General features: G+C 40.1%; 1 protein-coding gene across 1 annotated transcript; it reads right to left on the minus strand.

Annotated features, from left to right (window-relative positions):
- Nucleotides 1–504: 504 nt before the first annotated feature.
- LOC118422990 lies at nt 505–9,368 on the minus strand. The gene is made up of 5 exons (XM_035830885.1): nt 8,225–9,368; nt 6,798–6,890; nt 4,971–5,152; nt 2,627–2,726; nt 505–1,367 (listed from the first exon to the last, which is right to left on the minus strand). Exons 1-5 carry the CDS (start codon nt 8,466–8,468, stop codon nt 505–507), a joined length of 1,482 nt encoding a protein of 493 aa, XP_035686778.1. The 5' UTR covers nt 8,469–9,368.
- Nucleotides 9,369–13,722: the final 4,354 nt, after the last annotated feature.

Genomic DNA, 13,722 nt, shown 5'->3' on the forward strand with positions numbered 1-13,722 from the left:
AGAGCATAGGGTATGTCATGTTACGTTAAACAATCGCTATTGTTATTTTTTACACGATTTTTCTGTCGAACACGTGCAATTCGGGTTGTCGGCGGACATTGGGGGCAAATCAGTAGGGCGGGGGTAGGGGGCGGTTAAGCAAAATTACACTGGGGGCAAATTAAAGAAGGGGAATGACGGGGCAAAGCAAGGAGTTTGGTTGGGGTGAAGTATACTGGGGCACAAAAATGACCTTGCACTCTGATACTTTTACTACATGCAAGTCTTTTATTTCTGCATATCAATACAAGTGAATCAGTTAGAAGTAATTTGTAACCCTCCTGATTTTTTTTTCATTTTAATCACAATCCCGATAAAGCTCATATATGCAGTTTAACACAGCTGTATTCTCTAATATCAAAGTCGCTTAACATCCGACCAAATGGATTTTTGACCATATTCTAATAATAATACAAATTGATACTTAAAATAGGCCTATTCATCTCATGTAGTGTTTTACTTTTTTTACACAATGCCTTCCTTTACATCTTGCAGGGCAAAGTTTTCTGTCAAAATCGATTTAGTACGTGCTGTAACTAACAGCCGTCCTTCTGGTCCCACTGCAATACGATAAATCCTCCTTAGTTCAGTAGCAACTTTGCGAACAAATTTCCCTTGACCGCTAAAAATGGACACCCAACTCTTCTCATGCCATTGTCCTTGATTTGCCACCAAGATATGACCGGACATGTCAGTACAGATATCTCGGGGATATGTCCGCCCGCCATTATCCCTGCCATCACCCCCAAAATTGAACAGAAGATGTCCTGTCTGGTTAAACACGTGAACAATGTTGTAGTCTAACGTGCAAATGTCCCCATCTCTGTTAACGGCAATCGATGATGAACAGGAGATCTGAAGTTTCCTAACAAACGTGCCGTTTGAATGATATATGAACATCTTGCAGCCTCCGATGTCATATTTTGTGATAACGATGTTGTCACTTTTTAAATCCACGGCAATACCATGAATGCTGATACTGTTTGGAACCCCAAACTTAGCCAACGCACGACCATCCCTGTCGTACTGTACGGCATACGAGCCAACAATTTCCAACTTGCCCACTACCCATAGGTTATCATCGTCGTCAATTGAGATATCCTGCGGAGTCATGATACTGCCAGGTTTCTCGGGAACAGTTGTCAAGAAATGACGAATGTAAACCCCATCCATGTTAAATACTTGTACTCGGCGGTCATCATGATCCGCTACGAATATCTCGTTTCTAGATGATACAGCAACTCCAGCTAGGCAAGTAAACTTCCCTAACATTGATCCCCGCCCACCGAATGTGATGACGTCCCGTTTTCCATCATCTTCCATTGTCCCTAAAACAACAAGAATAACATAGACACCATTTACAGAGTGACATGAGACGCATGCAAGACATGGTCAACTAATAACCCGGTGTGACAGCGATCTCGCCCCCCCGTGATCTCGCCCCCCCGGGGGCGAAATCACTAGCGATCTCGCCCCCCCGGGGCGAAATCGCTAGCGATCTCGCCCTCCCCGGCTAGTGATCTCGCCCCCCTACCTCGCCCCCCTTTAGCGATTTCGCCCCCCCCCCAAAAAAAACGGGTTTACATGACATTTTAGAAGTTGATTGGTATAAATCACAAAATGCAGTTTCAGAATGATATAAGTACACGAGTTTGATACATAACTCCATTCATAGTATCAATATTAACGTAAGTACATGGCAATAAGATAGTTGAACTTGTTTCAGACAAGGAGGGTTGGGTCCCTTGTATTCCCATTATTGCATATACCTGAGTCTTGACATAAGATGTATTTCATTGTATTCACCTGTCGTCAAACAACCTATATATCTCCAATATGAAGTCTCTACCATGAAGTGACCACAAAAAACTATGTAATGTCTTTATTAATTATGCAAATATTAGGTATTAATTAGAATAACGCACATCTTGGTATATGCACCTGGCCAAGGGATATCTTCAACTCCAACATGGCTGTTTTTTCTAGTATTTAGGAACTGATGCATTTACCCGTGTTTCTTAAGACTGGTACTTTACCAGTGTTTGTGTAGCATTTAGCAACAGCTATATCAACTTGCGCGTAGATAGTGTTTATAATGAGAAACTATTATTCACGTGTGTTTTTGTTAGTGCTTTGGAAATGTTTCCAGCACAAGAAAGAAAACACTGTGACAAATTGAAAACATATAGCTGACGTATTCCGTACCATAGACGGTGTTGATTTATACGTTCGCAGTAGCACTGTTTTTATGCCACCTCAGCTGCAAAAATTGTCTTTTTCATTTCAATGCCATGTTTGCACCGAACAATATAGTATCAACTTTCGAGGTATGACAGGCATCTTACGGTACGGTAATAAGGTGCCATAAGGTACCAGGTAACACACCATACACGTTACTCCCCAGGTGCAGTATAGTACCAGGTAGCGCACCTGTAATATGTAGTAACCAGCTGCTCTTGGGGGGGGGGGGGGCGAAAACGCTAAAGGGGGGCGAAAACGCTAGTGATCTCGCCCCCCGGGGGGGCGAGATCGCTGTCACACCGGTCCCGAATTGTATTTCAGTCAGCAAGTTTTTCCTTATACATACCTTTACCATACTGGCTGATAGAGGTGTGTAAGTTCTTTCTTGTTGTGATATAGTCAAAAGTTGTCATGGCTGTGTTGGTGTACGCGGTCGATGTGAAAACCTGTCAAAGCAGTACATAAATTAGTTTCGGTAATTCTTATTGCTAGGCCATTTGAACCAGAGGCACATTTAAACGAAGAATAACATTTAATACGAAGACGATTTATACTTAATCATCAAAATGATAAAAGCGGTATTTACCCCATTACTGAACCCTCAAACCACCGTATGGAGTCTAAACTGACCCCAGACACATATCAATAGTGAAACAACCAGAGGGGCGAGTAAGAACAGAAAGAAACAACACCCCGACTCCCGGGATTCGAACCCGCGCCGAACCCGGGCAGCCGGATCACAAATCGAACGTGCAAACCGTTCGGCCAAAAGGCTTAAGCCGTTAGGCGTCTTCGGTTTAGCAGTCCTTTGCCGTTATGGCATTTCTGGGTGAAAACAAATTTACTTCAATGAGTTGTTTGTATATATGTCTTATTATAACTTCTCATGCGTTTTAGCAAGATTGGCGTATTGTTAATTAAGTTACCCTAGAAAGTTTTTACATGGTCCAGTGGGGTCAACACTGACCCCAATATTCTTTTAAACAAACTTTTGAGACCCGCACTTAAATCTGTTATCGTATGATCACGAAAATTTCAGAGAATGATCTACATGTAAAACAAAATTATGGTAACAACTTTTGTGTCGTTATCATGTTATATGACGACATCCTGGCGTCATCTAGCTGATTTCGGTCGCCATCTTGAATTTTGACTGAAGACGTCAAAAAATAGCCTTAATTATCAATATTGAATAATGAAATCTACGTTGAATTGCATAAGATGTGGTTTGCTCAGAAAACCTAAAATTTTGAGTGTTTCAGCCAACATAAGAAGAATTCGCAATAAATATACCTGGCATAATTCCGTTGCCATGGCAACGCCAAAAATGATGAATTTACTTTATATTTTCACTTTAAATGTTTGCTATCAACATTTTGGTGGCCCTAGCGTAAGCCGTTCAGGAGCTATGCGACATTGAAATTGGTGCAGGCATTAAAAAAAAAACCTACCCGGTGTGCATATAGTTAGGGCAAAATGGAGTCCTAGTGATCATTACCATAAATTATAATAATGAGCTAGAATTATTCTCACCTAATCATGCCAAATAGATAAATAAAACTATATATATATATATATATATATATATATATATATATATATATATATATATATATATATATATATAAATCACAAAAAGAGTAACCAAAAAGACTGTATTTGTACAAAACGGTAATTAGTCGGAAAAAAGCTACGGTGATTTGAGGGTTAAAGAAATCACAATTATATTCCCCAGCTGTTCTACATCGGACGAACAGAAAGGCTCTTTCCTCTTAAAACCCACAAAACCCAAAGATTGTAGAAAAAGTGGGACACTTTGTCTTACTCTGCTTCGAAAAAAGAAGTCAAACCCAAACTATCTAGATATAACAATATAAAACCAGTTGGGGTTAGCTTCTACAGTTATCTTGTCGTTTTACCTGACAACGTCAACTCACAACCTGATTCATTCGCTATTTTTTACTTGACTAAAGCAAGAAACTGCTTATTCTCCCATCATACTAATACGAGGGGCGTGCAATTAGTAATGGTCCTGACCCATTTCCCATAGGAGGAGATTAATGAAACTTGGCACAGTTATTAGTCTTTCTCTTCATAGGAATCACCCAGAGTTATGCATTTCTCCCATCGTTTGATGCAGCTCTGGACACCGATTTTGTAGGACACCCCAGGTTGGTCCTCCAACTGATGCCTCATCAATGGCACAAGAGGGACGACCAGGTCTGGGAGCTGTTTCCACAGACTTCCAGCCACGTTTGAATTCAGGATGCCAGCGTTTTACAAGGTCATATGATGGGGCATCATCACCATAAGTTTCATTTATTTCATCAAAAGTCTTCTTTGGTGTGCGTCCTTTCAAATACAAAAACCGGATCACTGCGCGACACTCAACTGGTTCCATTTCACACCTGGTCCATTTCGCACCTGACTAAGTTCAAACACCAGTAAATCAGAAACCACAATTAGTTCAGAGCTGTCTTTTGCAACATAACCCATAGAGATATGAATTATTACACATACAAAATTTCATTTAGATCAGACAACTGGAAGTGGGTCAGGACCAATACTTATTGCACGCCCCTCGTACCTTGAACCATTTACAATTGTTTACAATTGTTGACGACGATCTTTAGAGTACCACTGTGTATAAGGCAAGGAAAGGTAATGCAGAAAATCATGTAACTATTTACCTCGACGGTCCTAATCTGCGTTGTAGGATACAGAGGGTTGGGCGGAGGGGATTTCAGGGGCCCGGCGATAAAGACTCCTGTCAGGATCATTGCTACTCCGACGGATGCCGTGATGAATGCACAAACCAGCTGTGCGCATGTGCGAGAGGAACACAGTAGGACTCGAGGAGCAGGTTCCCCATCTGTAGCAAGTGGTAGAATTTAAACCAACGGAAATCACACATGATAGCACACATAAATAGATGTTTGTTTGATATATGTTTTTTTCCCAATCGCTGTGAACGTAACAATAAAATCTATAATCATAAGACATAAATAAAGCTGTATATGTCTCAACAAGCCGATATTCCATAAGCCTACAATAAAGCAACAACCTCATTATTGGGCTTTTTAGCCAACCATGGCTTTAGACTTTGTACGTAAAATAATTAGCTTCCCATAAATATAGACACATGTTGTATTGGTTTAACAGGTAACTTAAACAGGTGAACGTGAAAAAAATATACGTAAATTTCAACACTACAACCGAATTACTCACCAAATTTTGTGGCTCTAATAGGGTTAATAGGGTTAATGGCCTTGTGTTAGGAAAAATACTTAGATGTACCGGTAATAAAAAAAGATCTGTGACATGTATGATATGATAACATAAAATGGAAAAAGCAGACTCCCAATGTAGTGAAAAACTAGAGTTCCACGACCCCATACCTTCGCCAAATAATCCTACCTTTCTTTACAACTGCTGTTTTAATTGTTTATCATTAATTATGCAAATAATGTTCTTATTTGCATTAATTGTATCAGTTGATCATCTCCTCTACCAGACAACAGACGTACACAATCTATGTTAAGAAAGAAGGCTTTTATCGCATTTTCTGTTAATTTATGCAAATGAGGGTTCGTTTGCATAATTCATTTGCATAATTAATGTTCAAACATGTTCTTATCATCAATTATGCAAATAATGTTCTTATTTGCATTAATTGTATCAGTTGATCATCTCCTCTACCAGACAACAGACGTACACAATCAATGTTAAGAAAGAAGGCTTTTATCGCATTTTCTGATAATTTATGCAAATGAGGGTTCGTTTGCATAATTCAATTGCATAATTAATGTTCAACCGTGTTCTCCTGTACATAACTTCCAAATGCTACAAGTAAGAAGTTACTGTCATTTACCACAATGAAATTGTAGAATTTTTTCATTAATCATGCAAATTAGGCATCAATGCATAATATATATCAATCAATATTCTTCTCCTTCTAAGTTACAGGTGTCACATGTTGCAATGGTCCCATAATGGAACTGAGCGTGTTCATAAAATTTCATAATTAATTATGCATATTGGATATGGATTTGCATAATTAATATGCCATTATATGAAGCATCACTTAAGCTATCTACATACCAAAAATGATAACAATTCGTTAACCCGTTTTTGAGTTATTCCCTTTTAAAGTCTGACACTAAACCTGCCCTGCAGTTGCAAAACAAGCCGCTAGGGAGCCCAAACATACAGCACTTACTCTCGGCATCAAGAGCTGTCTACCACTAAAAAATTTTGGCCGTAGCATGTTCAGAACTTGAGATATCAAACTAGGAAGTTCTGCTGAAGTACCATAAAAGGCTGCTAGGGGGCCCAAAATCTAATCGTTTCCAGGTCTCATCAAGACCTACTCACATACAGAATATCAATACAATCCATCCAGGCGTTCTTGAGTTATTCTGGTCTTTTACATACATACATACATACATACATACATACATACAAACAAACGCTACCCAAAATATAACCTTCTTTGCGAAGGTAAAAAAGAACTTTACCTGCTCTTTGGGCGTACATTGGGTTGGGCACGTTCGCAGCGGCGTCCGCGATTGACCTCCAATCAGTCTGCTGCTGCTGCATGGGTGTGGCATCTGGGGGAAAATCACAGTCGGAATTAGAATTTTTTAACGCCTTTCGCCTTAGAGTCAATATTGGGAAAAAATGTAATGATAACGAACGGAATGACATAGATGGTATGCATGATATCAAAGTCCATAGACTTGCTAGTTTATAACATAATTAGTAACGTACAAACACACGCACAGAAACACACATTTACGGAAACACGAACTACAAGTACGTCAAGATTAGTGGCAACAGGCAGGGAGGAATGATCTTGAATCCGGTACAGTAAAAGTTTGAAAAGGTTTGAGATGACAAGACTGAAATGTTTTGAATATTTTCTGTGGAAATTTTGGTTTCATAATGCAATCTGTAATCTCCTTACAAATGTATGTACCAAAGAACAACTGTGAATTTTCAGAAAGTCGACAAAGAAATTCACACGTATAGTACCAAAGGATCTATGAGTCATACGGGTGCTTCCAAGTTTGGGTAGGCTATATGATAATAACGTTAATGACCTGCCTGTTCCTTGGTGTATATGGTGTGATAACGCCTGGTCCTTTGCTATAAACCATCTCATAAAACAACTTCGTTCGCTTCGCTCACATCAGTGGTTTCATTCGGTGATTATAGCAAATGAACAGACGATATGACACCATATACACCTCGGGGTGGGTCATTAACCCTTGAATATAAAGTATTCAACAGTTAAGTAAAGTCAATTCCACCTTTCGGCGTGAGTTTTCAAATTTATAAACATTGTATCAATCTAACTAAAATAATGATTTTAAATTTCAAACCTTTCATGCTTTCTAAATGTTGTCTCATGTATTTCAACATGTTAGAAAAATTTGATAACGTCACTTAAGTTTTCACACGCTGCACCATATTGTACGTAACTGATTCAGTGAAGAGGCTAGGACGAGGGCAATTCACATATTCCTACTAAGTACAAGACATTATGTGTGTTCCAGCTCCACACAAAAGCATCAGTACTGCCCAGTCGTGAAATTTTAGAATACAAGAAGCAGTGAAAAGAGGCTAGTTTGCACCTACATTCATGTACCATCTGGATAATGATAATACATTTTGCTACAGCATGTTCTAACAGTAAATAAAAGTTTTAAAGTGTTTTCAATATAAAGAGGCATTTTGCATAGTTACTTTCATGATGTTGCCAACATTAAATAAATTCAGACTTGTTCAAACTCTGTTGTTGAGTAGAACTATTGTTATATCAATTTTCTTGAAATATTTCAAATTTATTTCTAACATCATTTTAAAACCCTGTTTTGGACCATAGCACTGGAATGTACTCGGAAACTAACTTCATGTCTTTGTATGTCAAAAGTTGACTCACCTGATGGATGATTGGTGCTCTCAGATGGTTCGTTCAAATCCAGGTCATCATCACCATCGTCACTTTTATAAACATCTTCAGACACGGCAGTATCTGTTTCTTGTGTGTCATCAACGGTGACGTCACACGACAGAGTCGGTATGGACCGTGGCTCTACAGTTAGGCCAGACGCCACCACTCCAAGAGCTGCCTGAGTGGTCGGGACGTTTCTCTGCATCGTTATCGTCTGAAGTTCCTCAGACATACCTGATGGCGCAAAATAGGTGAGAAAATCCTAAAACGAAAACAAGAGCTTTATGCCAGGAAGTTTCATTCTCCTACGCAGAGACATCCAACGGCGCCAACTAAGTACTCTGCTATCTCAACCATCACCATCAGTTCCTGTGGGCGTCGCCACAAACCAGCTGTCAGCCAATCAGAGGATATGGCTTTCAGTTTTCAAAAGGGATCTCGTATATATAAAGAAGGGTAAGATCATCAGTATTTATAAGCAGGGTGGTCAGGAACTGATGATATGGTAACAGTTAACATAGCAAATTCCAGACAGACAAGAGGCGGTTTGCTGGCGCCGCTAGATGTCTCTGCGTAGGAGAATGGGAAATTTTTGTGCCAGTTTCGTTAAAAAGGACACCTGTACTGTAAAACCGCGCAATACATTAGGCTAACGTATACTATCAGACCTCAGTCTTCTGTAGACTATTGTGGTATTCACATCGGTGAGGTCTAGGTGATACAGCTGACCAAGACAAGTTTACTTTCAATTCACTTTTGAAATTAGGATACAACAGATAAGGAATTGGGGGGTGATTATATGATAATAGTAACAAAAACGTACCTTCACATAACCCACAATATAGAGACATGACAAAGCATGATTGTCTTGCTCTAGTATTGTGAGACATGACTAGCAGTTACATGACTTGTACAGTACGTTCTACATAGTCCCTGTTGGTATACCGCATTATTAGCCATTTTTCTAGACAAATAAATATGAAAGCTAATTCGCTGAACGGAAAGACATTTTCAAGTTGCAAACATGTATTGTAGATATAGTAAAACGCTTTGATGCAAAAGTTGACAAAGCTGAGTTGAACGTTAGAATGTAAAGACAAGGCTGAAAAATGATTTGATAATCATTGAAACGTGTAAGATACATTTTGCTCCTGAATAGAGTCGCCTATATCTCTACGAGAAACGTCCTAATATTCTGCAATGCCTTAGTAATTTGATACTTACCTGCTTTATACGCTTGTATCTCCTTGTCTTAAGGGGCTGTACTGTCACTTAAGGCAGGTAGGCATCTCCAAAATCTCTACGGGTGCTTAAATTTGAATTTGAAATATGCAAGCCAGTAGTCATATCAATAAATACCAAAAGCTTTTTACATGTTCTGGAGGAGCAGGTGAACTAGTGTGCTTTTAGAAACACATCTACGAGAACAAGAAGTGTGGAGGCGATTGCTTTTGAAACAGTAGCAACAGTAACGTAATTGTCTAGACCTTTCGCGAGAAAATAGGTCGGCATATCGGACAGAATAATTGGAAACCGTTGGATTAATTTGTTTTGCCAAGAATGGTTTAAATATGGCCACTCGACTCTCATACCAATAGGCATGTGACCAGCTACTTTTCAATTCTACCGTTCTTCTGTCTAAGGAGACCAAATCACAATTTATCAGGCACAAAAGCACCAGGATGAAAATCAGCTAAATGTAGTCTTATAACTGATGATGGTAAGATGTGTCTTAAAAAGTGCCATTTCCTACATTTATAGATTAAGATCTCATGTAATGCTTGAGGTCACATAGGATTTAAAGATTATCGGTGGACTAGCTAGAGCAAACTTGTTGAACTAGAAAGCATTGCTGGGGCACAAAGCTCGAGTTGTTAGCTGGTATAATCTCATGAAAGATCTTTTTTTTAGCATACATGAACATTTTGTTCAAAAATACTATGATCTCTTCGCTATTATGTTCATTCTGAATTCCGAACACACATTCTGTAATATCAAAACATGTGGCACAGTGTTTGCAACGGATTTGAATATTTTTCATTACATTTTTTTGAAAATCTAGGCGATAAATACTGCGGAAACTATGCTTAAGACAAGAAATGCTGTTGCAATGTTCGTTGAGGTCAAGTAAGTAAATGTCATCAGAATCCTAGGGTAAAGGATACCGCTAGGTAATACAGCTGACCAACACAAGTTTATCTTACATTAAATTCTAAATTAGGATACAACAGACAAGGAATTGAGGTATGATTATATAAAGATTTTGTGACTGGCTTACATGAAGACTATGCCCTTTTTTGTGTCAATGAGGGATGACGCTTACATTATAAAACGTTATAGACACAATGGTAACTGTAATTTTGGAAGCTGTTATTATGATTATCTTTACTACATGAAAATGAAATTTAAAACTAGTGATGCAATAAAAAAACATACAAGTACAGTAACGAAGATATGACAACATTTAGTTAACGGCATTTACTTTTAAGCAGCTTGGAAGGGAGGAAAGATCGTAAAGTAATGTCATTTTTAGAACTGTAAATTGGAACATTTTAAAGATTTCATACTTCGGAAAGTTAAGTCAATGTGTTTGGTATCTACAATATATGCTTTGGTTGAAATCGTTTCGTTTCATCATCAGTTTTCAAACATTTCTGTTGGTTTCTGAAGGCTTGGGATCTAGTCGACACTCTAGCGGCGAAGCACCATACTCATGTATTCATCGGTTGACATCTAATTATTGCAAGAATTTTCTAATTACTGTCGTTGCTGTTATGCCCATACCTTTCCGATGTCCTCGTTGTGATACGTCATACGGACATAACACAAATATCATATTGGCTAAGTAATCATCTTATAATAAAGGGCATCGAACCAGCTGCAACAGCTATTCCTTTTAGAAGAACTGTTGACGACTTTATGTCGATACTTCTCAGATATCCTTCATCAAAGTTGCATTTTACGCTTCTTGTCAGACGTGACTAACAAGAAATATTCTAATAACTGTTAACTTTGCTTTGCCTGTGATAGGACAACGGTTATAAAAGTTACTATAAGCTCTTCCTATATGTTCGACGTCAAACGCTCAATTCAAAATTATAGGACTAATGTAATGATGTAATGTAATCGCTATTGGGCATATTGAGGTAGGTATTCATAGGTTCAACATATAATTGTTGCAAGTTAAGAATTTTGTACCCACTGTTGTTGACTGAAACTTTTCTGTCGAAACCTTTTCAATATTCTTCATCAGAGTTGCACTAAACGCCCCACGTCATAAGTGCATAGCAAAAATATTATAATAACTCTCTGCGTTGGTTTGCATTTCCTTCATAGGAAAACAGTTATATAAAAAATGATAGAGGATCGGAGTTATTAGAAAATTCTTCTCATATGATAGACGTCAATTGCTCAATTCATATCTACGGACTCACCTCACGATGACGTTTCAGGCACAAAGGCTGGTATCTACAACAATTACTAAAAACGTCATGTTAAGACCAGTCTCTAAATACCATGGATGTCAGAGGAAGCTTCATACACAAAGGTTGTCACAAACAACATTTTTCCTCGCTAAGATACCACATTTCATCCCCTGAATAAATTGGTTTAGCCTGTACTTTGCCATTGTGTGTGCGGCTGCCTTAAGGTGCGTTCAGCTAACCAGAAAAGAGCACACTATTCCTAACTAAGCGGCGTGTTTCCGTGCTCTAAAGATGGAAGAAGAAACCGATGGTCCGTCAGAAGAAGATGATGCCAACCGTGTTCTCTCCCTCTCTTCTACATTTCGCGATCTCCAGACAGCATACCTCATCATCAGCCTAGTACTGTCGGTAGGGTGCGGACTGTTACTCATTTTTTTGGTTTGGAAAAAAGAGAGTCTACAGAATCCGAGCAATTACCTTCGCTGCAACCTTGCAGTCGACGACATCATCTTCACCAGTTGTTTGATTCCCATCCGCATCGTCGCACTTTTCCGGCAAGATGTGAGTGGGGAACATCTGTGGTGTTTGGGTAGAACGCTGGTAGCGCCTTCATGTCTTTTATCCATGTTTGGCACGTACCTCATGATGGCGGTAGATCTGTATTACTTTGTGTGCGATCCCCTACACTACCATGACAAAGTCACCACAAAACGCGTGGCTGTGGGCATCGTGACGGTCAGAGCCTTCTCCTTTTTCTTCGGACTAGCGCCCGTGGCTTTCGGCGGACTGCCCCAAAACAGCGTGGTTTGTGAGACGGACCCTGCGAACAGTGCCTCCTTGTCTGCCATGCTAAGAAACATTAACTTGATCGTTTTCTTACTTGCCGTTTTCTTCATCTCAATGCTGTACTACCGCGTCTACAAGGAAGCGAGGAAACAACAGGAAAGGGATGAAAACCGCGACCTGTGGGTATTCCAGACCAAGGCATTCAAGCTAATGGCGCCGCATGCAATTGCTTTGACTGTATCCGTGACCACTACCGTTTTTCAGGTGGCCATGGCAAGAGCTGTGATCAGTGAAGAGCAAGTGTCACAATATGGCCTGACTGTCGCCCATCACTTGTCCATCCTCCTGTTCCTGACGGTATCATCCGTGGCCAACCCCATCATCTACAGCTTTCGGCTCCCAGACTTCCGTCGAGCCATTCAGGAGCTGTGTGGATTGCCAACCAACACCCCAGTTGTGGTACCGGCACGGGACATGGAGGTGGCCGCCATCACCGTTTCTGGGCAAGGCGAGCCGGCAACAAACGTGACGCCAGCTCAAAACCCTGCAGAAGCCGTGAAGCCGACGGCGGAGGACGCAACTCCCTACCAGGCACAAAATCAGACAACACAGGCAGACATGAACCCAGGACTGGCGCCTTGTACACAACACCGTGGCTACAGGACCGCTACACGGCGACCACTCCAGCTAACAGTGCGGGCAGACGTACATGCTGAACCAACACCACGTTTCGGAGAGGACATCACGGTAACACTTCCCGGACAGCCGTACCTGGATGAAGAACCACCAGACATCTCCACATTAGCGTTGGACACAGAGGCCAACCCGGCAACAGTAGGGCACACTCTGGACCAGTTCGCTTCTCAGCACCCACCTGCGCGTCCGAAGTTGGCATGGCAAGAAGGTACAAATGGGTGAGACACAACCTTCGGAAAAAGAGACACCAAAAGAAGGATCTCAAAGTCATCGCCGTCTTAGATCAGCGAATCAAGTAAGAAATAGAACTACCCAAGAACTTTGCACACGCAAGCACGTTTTGTATATTCGCTTCGAATTCGAGTCTGAAAACGGAACCGTTCGAACCTCCATCCACAGACAGAGGTAGGCTTGTTTGCATCAATCTTTAAAACTAATTTATTTGCTTAACATCCACAATCAGTTCCAGTTCAGTTCAGGTCACCTTTATTTATACTGGTATGTAAGCAAGGTTTAGATTAGCCATATAGAAGACAAGAAATTGCTGTTTTTATTCCATTTTGCCTCCTTTTTAGGGGG

This window comes from Branchiostoma floridae, chromosome 9 (genome assembly GCF_000003815.2).
Source record: "Branchiostoma floridae strain S238N-H82 chromosome 9, Bfl_VNyyK, whole genome shotgun sequence".
Taxonomy (NCBI): Eukaryota; Metazoa; Chordata; class Leptocardii; order Amphioxiformes; family Branchiostomatidae; genus Branchiostoma; species Branchiostoma floridae.